The 16,385-nt window shown below is 46.5% G+C and overlaps 1 protein-coding gene across 4 annotated transcripts in view; it reads left to right on the top strand.

Annotated features, from left to right (window-relative positions):
* LOC122216000 (H-2 class I histocompatibility antigen, Q10 alpha chain-like) overlaps positions 1–16,385 on the top strand; it is a 33,606-nt gene that overhangs the window by 14,601 nt on the left and 2,620 nt on the right. Inside the window, exons 1-5 of one of the 4 annotated variants that reach the window (XM_042932181.1) lie at positions 4,640–5,030; positions 5,367–5,551; positions 8,709–8,816; positions 13,751–14,011; positions 15,124–15,399. In XM_042932181.1, the coding sequence (XP_042788115.1) occupies positions 5,491–5,551; positions 8,709–8,816; positions 13,751–14,011; positions 15,124–15,399 (706 nt within the window). In that variant the 5' untranslated portion in view covers positions 4,640–5,030; positions 5,367–5,490. Of the gene's footprint in view, positions 1–4,639; positions 5,552–8,708; positions 8,817–13,750; positions 14,012–15,123; positions 15,400–16,385 lie in introns of those variants that run through there. The other 3 variants (XM_042932192.1, XM_042932174.1, XM_042932186.1) reach the window with 3 other exon arrangements.

Genomic DNA, 16,385 nt, shown 5'->3' with positions numbered 1-16,385 from the left:
TACCCAAAGTATACGAAAATACAGATTCAATGGGTTACATGGACCCCAATGTTTATAGCAGAATTATCAACAATAGCCAAGCTATTGCTGAAAAGAGTCCAAATGTCCATCAACCAATGAATGGATAGAGAAGATGTAGTATATATACAATGGAATATTACTCAGCCATCAAAAAGAATCAAATATTGACATTTGCAACAACATGGATGGAACTAGAGTGTATTATGCTAAGCAAAATAAGTCAGTCAGAGAAAGACAAATACCATATGATTTCACTCTATGTGGAATTTAAAATACAAAACAGACAAACCATATGGAAAGGAAAAACAAGAGAGAGGGAAACAAACCATGAGACTTTTAACGATAGAGAAAAAACTGAGGGTTGATGAAGGGAGGTGGATGGGGGATGGTCTAGATAGGCGATGGGTATTAAGGAGGGCACTTTGATGACTACTGGGTGCTACATGTAAGTGATGAATCACTAAACTCTAGTCCTAAAATCAATATTACACTATATGTTAACTAACTAGAATATAAACAAAAATTTGAAAAAGAAAAAAAATAATTAAAAAATTTTTTAAATAAAAACTGAGTATAGGACTTGAATAGACATTTTTCCAAAGAAGGCATTACAGATGGCCAACAGATACATGAAAAGATGCTCAACATCACTCAACATCAGAGAAATGTAAATCAAAACTACTATGAGATATCACCACACACCTGTCAGAATAGCTAAAATTAAAAGCACAAGAAATGAATCTACAGTTATTTCAAAGTAAAGTTTTATTAAAAAATTAATAATAAAATAGATGATATTTTTGAATCCCTAAAGCAAAAACATAAGAAGAAAATTGTTAGCTTTGATGACATCAAAACTCAAGTTTCCTCCTTAATGACAGTCACTGTATACACACAGAAGAGGACAGATGAGAAAAAGATATTTAAAACAACTGCCAATGGCCAGAATATATTATACAACTTGAGGAAAAATGAACAGGAAGTACTATGGAAAAATAAAGACTATGAAGAGGCAATTCACACAAGGAGAAACTTAAAAGGCCAACAGATATATGAAAGATTTCTCAAAATCAAGTGTCATGAGGAAAAATGGAAATTAAAACAAAAGTGGGGCACTCATCTATGCTTATCAAAGATGAGAAAAGTGAGGAGGCCATGTGTGAGGGGAGATGATGCAGGGAGAACCACAGTGGAATACCATGTAGGTATCTATTGTTAACAAATTTCAGATTGAGGCTATAAGAACTAACAATGCACTTTTTTGGGGGTTTTAGGAGTTGCAATTCCAGGAGACACAGATTCAAGAGGAATTGAATGCATGTTCCAATTTGGGGAAGAAATTAGGGGTTATAAAGGCCAAAACTGCAAGGTTATATAAACTGTTTTTGAAAGAATTATGATTGATGCTGACAAAGTTTAAGCTATCTAATACATAGAAATGTTCCAGGATATGGTTAAGTGGTTAAGGCCCAAGTGTGAGAGTTCAGTTTCCATCAGGGTGTGGATGTGCATAAGCTCTGTGTTTCCAATGACCTCCCAGCTCCATTTTGGGACCCCCTTGCAATTATAACTCAATTTTGTAACTCTCTGTTCCCACTGTCCTCATGGCAAAATGGACATGTACAGATTATAAGAGAAAAACTAAAAAAGAACCTGTTCCAGAGAATAATACTAGTTGTGTAAATTTAAAATAAAAACATGGGGCACCTGGGGGGGCTCAGTTAAGCATCAGACTCGATTTCAGCTCAGATCATGATCTCATGGTTGGTGGGGTAGAGTCCTGAGTTAGGCTCTGTATAGTGTGGAGCTTGCTTGGGATTCTCCTTTCTCTCTCTCTCTCTCTCTCTCTCTCTCTCTCTCTCTCTCTCTTTCAAATAAATAAACATTTAAAATAAAATAAAATAAAAATATATTCAAATAAATAAACATTTAAAATAAAATAAAATAAAATAAAAATATAAACTGCAACACAGACTTATCAAAGATACAAATGAATTTAATGATACATGTCAAAGCAGACAAATGCCATTGTGTGGGAGGAGAGTAGAATGAGGGGATGGAACAGGAATGCGACTTGGCTTAGTAAAGAGCTGTTATCCTTAAAGATAAAACTGTCAGTTATTTTATCAGCAAAAAATGGGTTATTGGGGAATAGCAAAGAGTAACAATTTAGGACAAGCAAGCTATGGCAAAACCATAGGCAAGTCTGGAGAACAAAGGAGAGAGCTGCTCTTTTACAGAGAAAAAGGGGAAGGTGAGAGGAGCTGTTATAAAAACAAAGTCCATTGGAGCAAACTAGGAGTTCAAAGTACAGTGGCTTTTCATTCCAGGATGAGTGATAACTTCATAATTAGCCTGTAGGGTGCAGAAATCTCATACCCCAAATAGGTAAATCCACAGACAGAATTCATATTGGTGGTAGAATGGGTTGAATAGTGTTCCCAAATAGGTATGCTGAAGCCCTAAGCTCCAGTGCCTGTGAATGTAACTTTATTTGGAGATTGGGTCTTTGCTGATGTACTGAACTAGAGTGGGCCCTAATTCAGTAATGGTATCTTTATAAAAAGAGAAGAGACACAGAGGGAAGGTAGCCACATGAAGACAGAGGTAAAGCAAAGATTGGAATGAGGCTGCCATAAACCAAGGAAGCTGGTAGAGGCAAGGTAAGATTCTCCCCTAGAGCCTTTGGAAGGATCATGGCTCTGCCAACACTTTGATTTCAGACTTCTGGACTTCAGGACTGTGAGAGGATAAATTCCTCATGTTTTAAGACACCCAAATTGTGGTCCTCTGTTAAAGCCGTCACAGGAAAAAAACACAATACACTGGTCACCAGTGTCAAGGGGAGGCAGAAAGTAGGAGCAACTGTTTAACAGTTGCAACTGGGTACAGGGTTTCCTTTTCAGGTGATGGAAATGTTTTGGAACATTTCCGGTGAAATTGTTTAGAACTAAATAGAGGTTGCATAACATTGTGAATGGATTAAATGCCCCTAAAGGAGTGATAGGTATTAAGGAGGATGCTTGTGATGAGCAACAGGTGTTGTATGTAAGTGATGAATCACTGAATTCTATGTCTGAATCTAATACTACATTATATGTTAACTAACTGGAATTTAAATTAAAACTTGAAATAAAAAATAAATAAAATAAAAATAATACATACATACATACATACGTCCTGCTGTGGTTTTGATTGATATTGAATTGAATCCATAAAATAAAACAGGAGAATTAACTATTTGAGACAACATGAATAGACCTAAAGGGTGTTATGCTAAGTGAAATAAGTTAGACTGAGAAACACATACCATAGGATTTCACTCATAAGTGGAATCTGAAAAAAATGAATAGGGGGCAGCTGAATGCCTCAGTTGGTTGAGCATCTGACTCTTGATTTTGTCTCAGGTCATGATCCCAGGGTTGTGGGATCAAGCCTGGCATTGGGCTCTGGGCTGAGCTTAAGATTCTCTCTCTCTCTCTCTCCCTCTGCCCTTCTTCCTAACTCGTGCACTTGTTCTCTCTTTCCAAAAAAAAAAAAGAATTAAAAAATAAAGATGAATAAACAGATAAAAAGTAGAATCAAACCTATAAATACATAAACAAACTGATGGTTGCCAGAGGGACGGAGGGTAGGAGGTTGAACAAAATGGGTGAAGGGGAGAGGGAGATACAGACTTCTAGTTATAAAATGAATGAGTTGCAGGAATAAAAGGCACAGCATAAGGAATAAATTCAGTGATATTGTAATAGCAATGTGTGGGGACTTGTGGGGAATATAGCATAATATATAAACTTGTCGAATCACTATGTTGTACCTCTGAAACTAAAAAGCATTGTCTGATTATACTCAAATTTAAAAGAGTAAAAAAATAAAATTAGAGGACATATTTTTAAAGGAATACTTGAGGAGAACTGACAGCTAGTGAAGCTTCTGATCTGTGAATATGGTATAAGTCTTCTTTGTATGTTGGCTTTAATTTCTTGTCCAAATATTTTATATAATTCCCTTATGCATATATAAGAAAATAAATAGGAATTCTTATTTTTGCCCAGAAGAAGTAACATAACAGACACTCATTCTTACAATTGATGGAGATCTTTCCATGTCCATACATAGAGCATTCTCATTGTTTCATGACAAATAATACTGTACTTACATCCATAATGTGTCATTACATATGCAGCCAGCCTCCACAGATGTACTTTGGGTTTGTTTCCAACTATACTGAAGCTGTAATGAATGATGTTGGTTATTTGAGCAGCCAGCTCTAACTCCTCACTCCTCCTTTAACCTGGCATGTGGGCCACAGCCTTAATAGGGGTCAGGAACTCAGAAAATAGTCTGGCTCTGGAAGTGGTTTCTCCTAATCCAGCCCCCCATTTTCCAGTTTATGGGAGTGGGGAGTAAAGCTCCAGGGTAGCCCCTCCAGTCTCTGCCTCACCTTAACTTCATTTCTTCTGCTCCACTCCAGTTCTCCATCAGCATAGGTGACCATGCATATATGCACACACTCACCAAGATGTAGAAGAAACCATTTTAAAGCCTGAGCTCTTGGCTCCTTCCCTCAAGATACCATGCTTGGATGACTACTAGACAGGAAAGAGCTGACCCAAGATACAGGGTACATGGAGACATGACCTGGTAGGAGTCTCCAGACACCAGACTCAGCTACTAGAAGTGAGCGACAGTGGAGACTGTACCCAAGGAGGAGCTGAGATATACCTGCCCAGTGACACACGCAGGCCTGTAGGAACCTCTCTATAGAGCCCAGGGTGGAAAGTGGAGGAAGAGAAAGAGAAGAAAGAAGAGGGAGGGATGTGGGATTGCAGAACAGGGCAGGCAAGAACCTGAGGAGGCCAGACTCCCTGCCCCTCCCCTCTCCAGAACTTCCAGCCAGAGTACCCTCATGTCCAGGCTGTTGCTGATGCTGTACTGCTGTCCTCCAGTTGGAAGTGATCAGAGCCATGCTTCTCTGCACGTCTGGACACATCCTCCTGATGCTGCAGGTGCTGCACCCCCAGTTCCACTTTCAGGTTACTATGGGCACAAGGTGTAGCAGGAGTGGCAGAAGTCCTCTGACCTTTAAACACCCTTGAAACCAGGTGATCCTCACTGGCCAATTACCAACACGATTGGTTTTCCTATGTATATATAAAAAGGACCGTCGAGGAGCTGTGGGGGACAACGCGGGGGAGTGGGGGAAGCTGTGACAATGGCCTTGGGAGCCGGAGCCCGAGGCTGAAGAGGCCGGGCTGGAACTCCAGCTGAGCGAGGCGGGCTGAGGTCGCTGGTGCGCTGCCTTCCCAAAGCTGAGCTCTCTCGCTCTCCCGGGTTGGCGCCAGACCACCGACCCCACAGCTGACGACCGACTCCGGGGTAATCGACGCCCTAGGGACGCGCGCAAGGCTGGCGGACACCGGCTCGAGGGTCGTCGGGAGCGCGCACGTCTGGACGCCGCCGCGGACAATGCTCCTGCTGCTGCTGCTGCTGCTGCAACTGCTGTCGCTACTGCGGGAGCTCACGGCAGGTGACTGGGCGGAGAGTCTGGGGGCCAGGGGCAGAACCCCAGTCGTTGCCCAGCAGAGCGCGGGTGGGGCTGGGGGAGGCAGGGAGAGATAGGCCACTTCCGGGTTTGGGGAACGAGGATGGTGGGAGAGCCGACCCAGGATTGTAGGAGACGCTAGGCCCTGCGTTAGAGCTCCTGTTTGCTGTCTCCCACGGTTACACCGGGATATGGATTAGAGTATACGGGAAACCGGCGGGACGCGGGGTGCTGGCGGTGACCCCGGCCTGGGACGCAGCCGATGCCATACTTCTTGGGGGTGCCCTTCTTGGGGGGGTCCAACATTTGTTGGACGCCACTCGGTTTCTGGGGCCAGGTCCTCCAACAAGGCCCTGGTGAAGCCCTTGTGGAGTCAGGAATGTGAGAGCGGCTGGCACTTCCCCTGCTATCTAGCTGGGGCAGGCGCCCGCCCTTCGCGGTAGTCTCCCTGGGGCCTTAGCGAGGCTCTGTTGGGTTACCCGAGCATCTCCTGGCGTGGGTTGTTGGGTGAGGAAGATTTCTCTGACCTGGTCCGGAATTTCCATTCTTTCCCAATTTTAATTCTTCCAGCATTGGTAGCTGGGCCTGACATCATCCTGGACTCCCCCATCCCCCACCCCGCCCCCGGCTCCCATAGGGCACTGCCCATCCGGGCCGCATGTATACCCGAACATTTATTAGCACAGGCGGGGAAGTGTCCACCATCATAGAAGTAACAATAGCTGGTCACCCTTACGCCAGGCTCTATTTTAAGTACTTCACATACAAGAAGCCATTTCAACTCACAGAACACTTCTCAATTTACTGTTTACAGATTTAATGCACGGCTCCGGACGCTAGGTGGCAGGATCAAAAGTCGGGTTTTTTTGTTTGTTTGTTTTTTGTTTTTTTTAATGTTATTTTTGAAGGAGAGAGAGACCATGAGCGGGGAAGGGGCAGAGAGAGAGGGGGAGACACAGAAGCTGCGGTGGGCTCCAGGCTCTGAGCAGTCAACATAGAGCCTGTTGCAGGGCTGGAGCCCAGGAACCGTGAGATCATGACCTGAGCTTTTAAGTCCAACACTTAACCGACTGCGCCACCCAGGAGCCCCAAAAGTCGGAATTCTTAACCTTTTCTATGCCTTAGACCCGGTCCCAGAATGTTTTCAATACATAAAATGAAATATATAAGATTACAAAGGAATCTGATTGTTTCTACAAAGCTATTAAAATCTTTTAAATAGAAATATAAATGTGTGAGATGTAGAATGTATGCTTCTAAGTTAACACGTTTAATAACGCACTGAATAGCAACAATTCCCATAATTTGTAAGTAGTGAGATTAAAGCATATTTCCAGGTGTCTGCAACAACTGTATTGTGATTCAAAAACACCTGTGGCTTCTGTCTGAGAACAAAGCACAGGCCCTGCTAATCCTGCTGAGCTTTGTTGCCTTCATTCATCATGAGAGAAAAGCTAAATTTCAGCCAGAGGTTAGTGAAAATAAAGAGGTTATTTTTTTCCCTCCAAGTTGAGGCTCCAAAACTCAACAGGATGCATCTACAGAAGGATTCAGCCCTCAGCTCCCCATGGAAAACACTTGAAGGAGAATCAGCTTGGATGTCTGGGAAGAAGATTGGGGAAGAGTTTGGTCCTTGGAATAGTGACCCCAAGGGCATGGGCCACTGTGTCTCTGGGCCAAGATTGTATAACCAGTCTTGGTTTTCAAGTTACATACAGCCTCTAGAGATTCTACTTACAGCACCCCCAAGTCCTCAGGTGTGATACAGGGGCATATGGGTGATTCTAGTTCTGCGTGGCAGGAATGGTCATGAGTGTGGGCACAAAGGCCCTGTAGCCTTTGTAGGGAATGGCCGGGATTGACTTAGGGAGACAGGACTCCAAACCAAAGAGGAGGAAAGGAGTGGAGGATAACCCCGGGGTTTACGAAACTGTAGGAGGGAGATGCCACACAGAGGGGAGGTAGCCAGAGGTTTTTGGCTGCCTGCTCACAACACTCCTGGATGCCAGTCTTTCCCTTTAGAAGCTAGGGAATGAGGAAGTGGCTTTCATGGGGCAGTTATCATGAGTGCTGCAGCAGGGAAGTTTGAAGTGGCTCAAACCTTAGAGGACTTGTTGAACTAAAGAAAGCTGGACCCCACCCCCAGAGCTTCTGATTCAGTAGGGCTAGGTTGGGTCCTGCAAATTTGCATTTCTAGAAAATTCCTAGGTGATGTTGATACAGCTGGTCCTGGAACCACACTAGATTCACTAGCCTAGAATGTTCTTTCCTCCTCACCAACTCCACTGCCTGGTAACTCACAGCTGGTGAGATCCCCTCCAGGTTTCAGCCTATAAGGCCCCTGACCCCAGCACATTCCCACCCCAGGGTGTTTCTGGAGCCTGGTACTTCCTGCACCACAACACTCATCAGCCCTGCTCACCTTATTGGACCTACTTATTTAATTGTTCAATTGCCACCTCCTTGTCAGACCTGAGCTTCCTTGGGCCCATGTCTGTCTTGGTTTCTCTCTGTCCCCACACACACCCCCACCTAGCTCAGTGCCTAGCTCGTAGTAGTAGGTGCTCAACAGATGTTTGCCAAATGAGTAATGTCACAAGGGGAGAGGTCAGGACTGGCCCAGGTGAGCAAGTGGACAAAGCTGGGCAGGGCCAGGCAGAGCCAAGAGGGCATGGGCTCTTCACCTGGCAGCACATGAGCATCACCTGGGAGGTTTCAGTGTCTGCTAGTGTCCTCTCCTCTTCCCTCCAAACCAACCAAATGTGTGTCCGTAGCAGAATTGTCAAAGTTGCCAGGAGGTACAGAGGCAGCTGGTTGGAAAACCTCTGGCAGAGGTATGAGCAACCCAGCCCTGGCTTCCCTCTTAAGTGGGAACACCCTACCTCACAAAAATGCAGTAAAAATGTCATGAATTAATCCTTATAAAGCTCTGGCACCAAGACCCAGAACTCAGCCCTGTTGGTTTTATACTTGCATGCTAAGGAAGTTTCTGGTCATTCCTGAGGCAAGGCTCCTATGTCCCTCTTCCCTTCCAATGTGCCTCTCTTTGTCATTTCATACCATCTCTCCAAGCAGAGACAAGGATGTGTAGGATGTTTATGCCTTGAAATTCATATTTCCCTTTTCCTTCTCCCCCATGCAGAGAGTCCCTGGGGGCTGCCTGTGGTAGCTGATGGCCCAGCTTCCTTAGCAAAGGTGGTGATGGCAGAACTGGCTGACCTGAAGTTAGAAAACAAGCCATGGCCTGGAGGTAAGGCTCTGCCCATGTGATGAAAAAGGAGGCAAGATGGCAGAGACCAGGAGCTCCCTCCCCCCACCCCCCGAGCTTACAGAAGGGCATGTACAGAGTCTGGGAACCTGGTAGACTGTCTTTGCTTAGGTAGGGGACACAGAGGCCATACCCTCTGGAAGGTACCCCAGGGGGGCTTCACTTAGGTATCTTTCCCACCCTCATCCCCCCCATACTCCAGCTCTCTTTTTCCCATGCCCATCTCTCCCTACCAGATAGGAAAGAACTAAGGCTAAGAAAATGATGTCCACAGAACCCTTCCTCCATGCCTATACTTCTTTGTGTTTATTACCTCACCAAATGCTCCAGTGGAGCAGGTCACAGAGGAAGAAACCAAAGCCGGAAGCTGTGAAATAAGGTCACACAGCTAGAGAGTTGCAATCCACATGGATTGTAGGGAGGTGGGGCAGATACAAAAACGTCTCCAGAGGTTGGGGCAGGAAAGGGGTAGCGTACCTCATTCCCCACCATAGTCAGAGAAAAAGGGAGGCTGTGCATAAGAGAGCAGGACTGCCCCTTTTGTGTGTGGGGGTGGGAGGGGTGGGTAATGTGGCCCAGTAACCAGGAATCAGCAGTGAGGGAAGGGGTGGATGATGACACAGAGCCTGAGGTAGCAGTGGGCATGTGGCCACTTTTGTGCCCCCAGCCAGCCACACACTGTTAGTCTTTATAATGTGTTCACTAAAGGGCAGGTGCAGGCCAGGGGACACCTTGAGAATCTGAATAATGCAGTCTGGCCCTGCTTTTTGCTACTGGTGTGAGCTTGGCAGTTGACTTTGCCTCTTTGGGGCTCAGTTTCCCCATAGACAGGAACAGTAGTGGCACAATACCTGCCTGATAAAATTGTCATGAAGGTTAATGGAGCCAAAATTTTGTAAAGTGCTCGGGACAGGGCCCAGCACCTAAGTGCTTTATAACTATTTTGTGATTTTAAAAAATAATACATTGATAGACTTCCCCTCATTTTTTAAACTAAAGTAACTGGCCACTAGAGCAGCTAATATTAATAAATAGAAATGTTTCCTAGGAAGCAAATTGTGCACTTGCCCCAATGAAACAACCAGATGTGTGTTGGTGTCTTTCCTGCAGGCCTGAACTTGGATCTCTTGTTCTTTCCCACCTTCCCACACCTAGGAAAGAGCATGTCAGCACCTATGCGGCCTCTTTGCTTCAGTGGTGGGAATACCAGGGTCCCTGCACCCTCACTCTGTGTTCCCCAGGCCTCAGTCTTAGTGGCAGCTTAAAGACTGGCACAGCTTTCAGAGGACATCTCTCTTCCCAGACTGTGCATCCTTCTCTCCTTTTCAGGGCAGCAGAACCTCCAGAGCTCATGGGTTTGAACTGCCCACCAAACTCACAAGACACAACAGACTTTAGTCTCATGTTATATGTATTTGTTTTCTATAGCTGCTATAACAAGGGGACCACAGGGTGCCTGGATGACTCAGTTGGTTAAGCGTCTGACTTGGGCTCAGGTCATGATCTCACTGTTCATGGGTTCGAGCCCTGTGTCTGGCTCTGTGCTGACAGCTCAGAGCCTGGAGCCTGCTTCAGATTCTGTGTCTCCCTCTCTCTCTGCCCATTCCCCGCTCGTACTCTGTCTCTGTCACAAAAATAATAAATAAACATTAAAACAAAATTTAAAATAAAAGGGGGGGGCCACAACTTGGTAGCTTAAGACAACATACATTTATTCTCTTAGATTTCTGAAGGTCAGAAGTCCAAAATGAGCTTCACTGGGCTAAAACTAAGGTGCCACAGGAAAGCTCCCTACAAAGGCTCTCAGGAAGAATCCATTTCTTTGCTTTTTCCAGCTTCTAGAGCTGCATTCCTTGGCTCATGGCACCTTCCTGCCTCTTTCTCTGTTCCATCTTCACATCATCTTCTCTGATAGTCATGGAATCTTCCTCTGTCTCCGTTTCATAACAACACATTTATGGCCTGCCTAGATAATCCTGGATAATCTCCCCATCTCAAGATCCTTAATTTTTTATTTCTTTTTATTTTTTTATTTATTTTATTTTTTAACCTTTTTTATTATCTTTTTTTACAATCATCATTAAGCTCAAGATCCTTAATTTAATCACACCTACAAAATCCCTGTTACTATATAAGGTAACATTCATAGGTTCTAGGGATATCTTGTGGGAGTGGGGGGCATGATTCAGCTACCATACTGTGCTCCCTTAGTTGTGGAGGAGGCAGGACAGAAACTACAACATGCATGGCTTCCCCACCACTCAGGAGGCCCAGCAGCTACCCAAGGGCACAGGCTCTTTGCCCTCCATCACGCCACAAACAAGCAGAGCTTCTGCAGATCACAGCCAAGGAGCAGGTGGGTTACCTTAACATAGAGAAGCCACAACCTCTGTTCCTTTCAAGGCCTGCATGCCTGTTTACAGCTCCCAGCCCAGGAGCATCTCACTAATCTTAACTCAGTAGTTTGCAAGGAAACAACACCCTGAGACTCAGTCATTTCCCAGGAGGCCCATACCAGTCCAGACCTGGTATCAGTTCTTCACTCAAACACTTTCAACGTTGATCCCTCTCACCTCCCATAAGGAGGTTTCATCAGTGTGAGAAGAGGGCTCCTCTGTATTCTTCCTAAGCTTAGAAAAAGCAGGCTTGGGGCACCTGGGTGGCTCATTCGGTTAAGCATCCAACTTCGGCTTATGTCATGATGTCACAGTTCATGAGTTCGAGCCCTACATCAGGCTCTGTGCTAACAATTCAGAGCTTGGAGCCTGCTTCGGATTGTGTCTCCATCTTTCTCTGCCCCTCCCTGCTTTCTCTCTCTCTCTCTCTCTCTCTCTCTCTCTCAAAAATAAATAAACATTTAAAAAAAAAGAAAGAAAAAGAAAAAGCAGGCTCTGAGGAGAGAATCTGGGCTCTTCCCTTTCTAGTTACGACTTTGGGTGCTGTACTTGCCCTGCCCTGGGCTTCAGTTCCCTCATCTGCGAAACAGGGCCAATCACATCAACTTCTTGGGTTTATCCTAAGGATCAACTGAGATGGTGAATGAAAAGCAGTTAGACTGGTGCAGGGCACACAGTGGTCACTGTCCAAAAATGACAGCTCTGATCATCATCATTGCCCTTCATGTTCTTGTTTTTTGTCCAACTCAGTAAACGCTGGAAGTGTCCACTGTATGCCAAGCATGGTGTTCTTCCAAGACCCGTGGAAACACTAGTGGCACAGTCAGATGTATTGCCTGCCTTCATGGAGCCCACAGTTTCATAGGGAGCCCAGAGACCCCTGAGGGATGTCTGGGTGGAATCAGAAGGGGTTCCTGGAGGAAGGGACGCTGACCTTCAAACCTGAGGGCTGAGGAGACATTGGCTGAGAGAAGAGAGGGAGCAGCAGGAACTGCAGGTACAAAGCGCCTGGGCAGAGTTTGATGTGGTTATAAAATAGCAGAAGGAGTTGTGAGGATGGGGATGCATTTGACTCATCCCTTCATATCTGAATATTCAAATGTTAACCACCTGTTGTGTGCCAGCAGCTGTTGCAGGCTGGGAAAGAAGGATGATCCTTTTTTTTTTTTTTTTTTTTTTTTTTGAAAGAGCACAAGCGAGAGGCAGAGAGAGAATCCTAAGTAGGCTCCATGCTGTCAGTGCAGAGCCCAACACAGGGCTCAATCCCATGAACCCATGAGATCATGACCTGAGCCAAAATCAAGAGTAGGATGCTTAACCGACTGAGCAGCCCAGGTGCCCCAGGAGAATGATCCTTACAGTAATCTCTGCCCTTGGGGAATGGATGTTACAGGGGAGAGACAGACTATGAACAAGATAAACAGGTAAAGTGCATGTTCTCTAGGAGGTGGTAATAATGCCCTAGAGAAAAACACTGTTGGGAGTGCTGGGGTTGTAAGTATTTAACAGAGTGGGCAAGGAAGGCTTTACTGGGAAAGCAGCATTTGAACAAAACCTGGTTTTTTTTTAATGTTTATTTATTTTGAGACAGAGAGAGACAGAGCACGAATGGGGGAGGGGCAGAGAGAGAGAGGGAGACACAGAATCTGAAGCAGGCTCCAGGCTCTGAGCTGTCAGCACAGAGCCTGACGCGGAGCTCGAATTCACGGACCATGAGATCATGACCTGAGCTGATGTCGGATGCTTAAACGACTGAGCCACCTAGGCGCCTCCTAAGCAAGACCTTTTTAAAAAATGAAGGGAGTGAGCCCTGGGTGAATCTCTGAGAAAGGTGGACTGAGGTTTTTTTTTTAAAGATACAGCATTTGTTTTCGTAGCTTGAGTCAGGCCTGGCTGCTAAATAGATTTCATCTCCAGCATCAAGTTGAATGGATGAGTTGGTGCTTCTGGAGATAGTGGAGAACAAATATTAGGGCAGCATTTGGACATAAAGAGAAGAGATGACTAGCACTGTCTGCTACGGGAACAGGAGTAAGTGGAGAGTGCAGTCAAGATGCCACCAACTTGGCAGCAATGGTTCAAACCAGGAGTGATGGCTCAGCTTCATCAGGCATCTCTGGGGAATGAATAATTTCACGTAAATTAAGCTTAAAAACAGTCAATTTTTTTAATCATACCTTTTTTATTGTGAGACGGAAAAATAGTAATCATACTTACAGAGATGAGTGTAAAGCATGAGCAAGTAAGCCTGAGTCAGGAGCTGAGAAACTTCCTAAAAATAAAGTCCACAAGCCTGAGCAAATAAACTTTGGCCTCAGTGCTTGCTTGCTTGCCTGATTGATTGATTCTTTATTTAAACTATTTGGATACACTTATTTTCTTAACTGAAATTCTCAGTTCTTGCTCTTACTGATAAGCAAATACTCTGGATAGGTTTCCACCGCCAATCCCATCAGTCACCCAACCTGTGGTGCAGATCCTGGCAGTGCATAGGAGCCTTATTGTTTCATATCTTCACAGGGACACACTCTCTCCACTACCACTACCTGGCCCTATCAGAGCCAGGCCCGGGCCTTCCTCAGTTTCTGGCTGTAGGCTACGTGGACGACCAGCCTTTCATCCATTATGACAGTCGTGTGGACAGAGCCAAGCCCCAGGCCCCGTGGATGGCAGCTGTGGACACCCAGTACTGGGAAACAGAGACCCAGAAGCAGAGAGCCTGGGCAAAGGTGCAGCAGGTGGAGACATGGACTGTGATGGGCTACCACAACCAGAGCAGTGGTGCGTCAGAGGCTCCTGCCACCCCACATCCTCCTTCCTTCATACTTTGCATGCTGACCCTCTGGGCAGCCATGCCCTTCCAGTTGGGAACAGAGGTCACTCCACTGAGCCCATAAGAGGGTACAAGGCATGCTCCTGATGCATAGCTTTCCTACCATAAGGACCAAGCAGGGGCCATAGGGGCCTTCAGAATAAGTTGTGGCTCCAGTGGCAGCCCATTGGGCTAGCACAGCAAGCATCCACAGAAGTTAGGGACTCACAACACCTCCCCTTCAGCTACCCATGGTTCCAGACCTCAGCAGACTGGCAGAGGCAGAGGCTTTTCCCTACCCAATCCCTCATCCTCACCAAACACTTAAATCACACCCACCCACCAGGCTCTCAGACACCAACTCTGCCATGCAGGGAGGGAAGCCAAATGAACTTGAACTAGGCAGACAGCTCAGGGTGGGAAAGAGAACCTAGTTAAAGACCCCTGCTCTACCCAGTGTTAGTGAGGAATAGCATTCTCTCAGGCTTCTGCTTCCTTATCTCAGCAAAGGCTAGCTCATGCGTACTGATGGCTGCTGCTAATGCTGCATGTGTGCTTGTGGGGCACTTGTTCTCAGCCCTTTCCCATCCTGTCCCTGGAAACCCAAACTGAAGCCTCAGGTCCCAGATGCCTCAGAGGGAGTAGAGGTAAAAGCCCAAGGCTGGGACAAGCTATACATTAGCCCAGGAGCCCCAGAATAATAAGCATGACCAGCCCCCAGGTGCTGTGGCAGCAGCCAGGTTCACATTTTAACATCTCTTTCACATCTCTGAAATTGGGGTGTGATTTCATCTTACCACGAGTGTATTTTAAGGACATCTTACTTCCATAAGTAGCAGAGTTTTCCTTCTAATAACAATGCCTGTAGTTATGTATGCAAGTGTTCTCACGTGAGAAGCCCAACGGGTTTCTCAGCCCTGGCCTGCTTATGAAAATTACCCAGGGAGCATTTTTTGTAAATGGCACCACTCTGACCCCCTCCCATCCTTCAGAGGCACCCATGGGTGGTGGGCTTCTCCCCAGCCTCAGGGATACGACCTATAGCCTAGGCAAACCGCAGCCTGCTTGCCCACATGCACAGGCACACACAGCACTCAGCGAACGTTCGGCTGTGAGATCCGGGAAGACGGCCGTACCAGCAGCTTCTGGCAGTTTGGCTTTGATGGCCAGGACCACCTGTCACTGGACCTGGAGACTCTGAGCTGGGTGTCAGCCAAGCCTGTAGCTGTGCAGACCAAGCGTTGGTGGGAAACAGAGCGCTGCTATGCCGAATATGACAAGGCCTACCTGGAGGGCCTCTGCCTCACTTCCCTGCACAGGTACCTGGAGCTGGGCAGCCAGAGCCTCACCCGGAAAGGTAAGGTGCAGCCTGTGGCAACACAGAGGGGCCCACACTCCCGTTCTCGAGGATCTTGGCAGGGTGAGGAGATAGGCTGTGTTTCCCTGGCTCAGACAAGCCCAATTGGCCCCAGAAAGAAGGCTGACTAGCCAACAGCTTCCTCAAGTAGGGCAGCACGGAAGCTTGGACCTTGGGCCCTCATTCCAGGTGAGGTAGAATGGGGAGTTCATGCCCCATGATATGGTCTTGGTGAATGAGGCTCTGACTCTGGGCCTCATTTTATTCATCTATAGAATAAGTAGGTTAAACTAGTTGGCTCATAAAGTCCTTTGCGGGTTTAACATCCTGTGGTTCTCCTTGGGAAATGCACCTCAGGCCCCAGGGGATAGCATCCATCACTAGGCCAGTCCCTGGACTACTGGGGACTGCCAGGGAAGCTGAGGCTCTTTGCCCCCACACCCCTCATGCTAAACATGCTCCTCAGACTCCAGGTGCATCCTAAATTCTTGACTCCAGCCAGCAGGGCTGGAGATACAAGGACTAGGATGGACCCTAGGGAAGGTGGGTGCATGGGGGTGCTGAGGCAGAGGCCTCACTGGCTACTAGTGGGTAGGGCTGGTCAGAACACCCAACACACCATGGATGTTTGGTGATGGACTGGTGGGATGTGAATCAGCTGAGGCAATGGGGAGGACATTCCTTGAAGGGAAGGCAGGGAAAATAACATCAAGATGTGATTATGAGAGTAGAGTGTGTTTGTGGGGGTGGGGGTGGGGGGGGTGATCAGGGCTCAGGTACTGGAGCCTAGCCTGCAGATCCACGTCCTGGCTCCAGGACTGGCTAGCTGTGTGACCTTGGGCAAGTTACTTGCCCTTTCTGTGCCTGAGTTTCCTCATTAGTATTACAGGGATGGTAACAATAGCCCCTGCCTCCAAGAAGCACCATATTCGTGTTTTAAATGAGTGTTGAGCTCTCATCCAGCACCAGGGGGATGTTCTACACAC

The sequence above is a fragment of the Panthera leo genome, chromosome A1 (genome assembly GCF_018350215.1).
Source record: "Panthera leo isolate Ple1 chromosome A1, P.leo_Ple1_pat1.1, whole genome shotgun sequence".
NCBI lineage: Eukaryota > Metazoa > Chordata > Mammalia > Carnivora > Felidae > Panthera > Panthera leo.
This window is presented reverse-complemented; position numbering and strand designations above follow the sequence as displayed.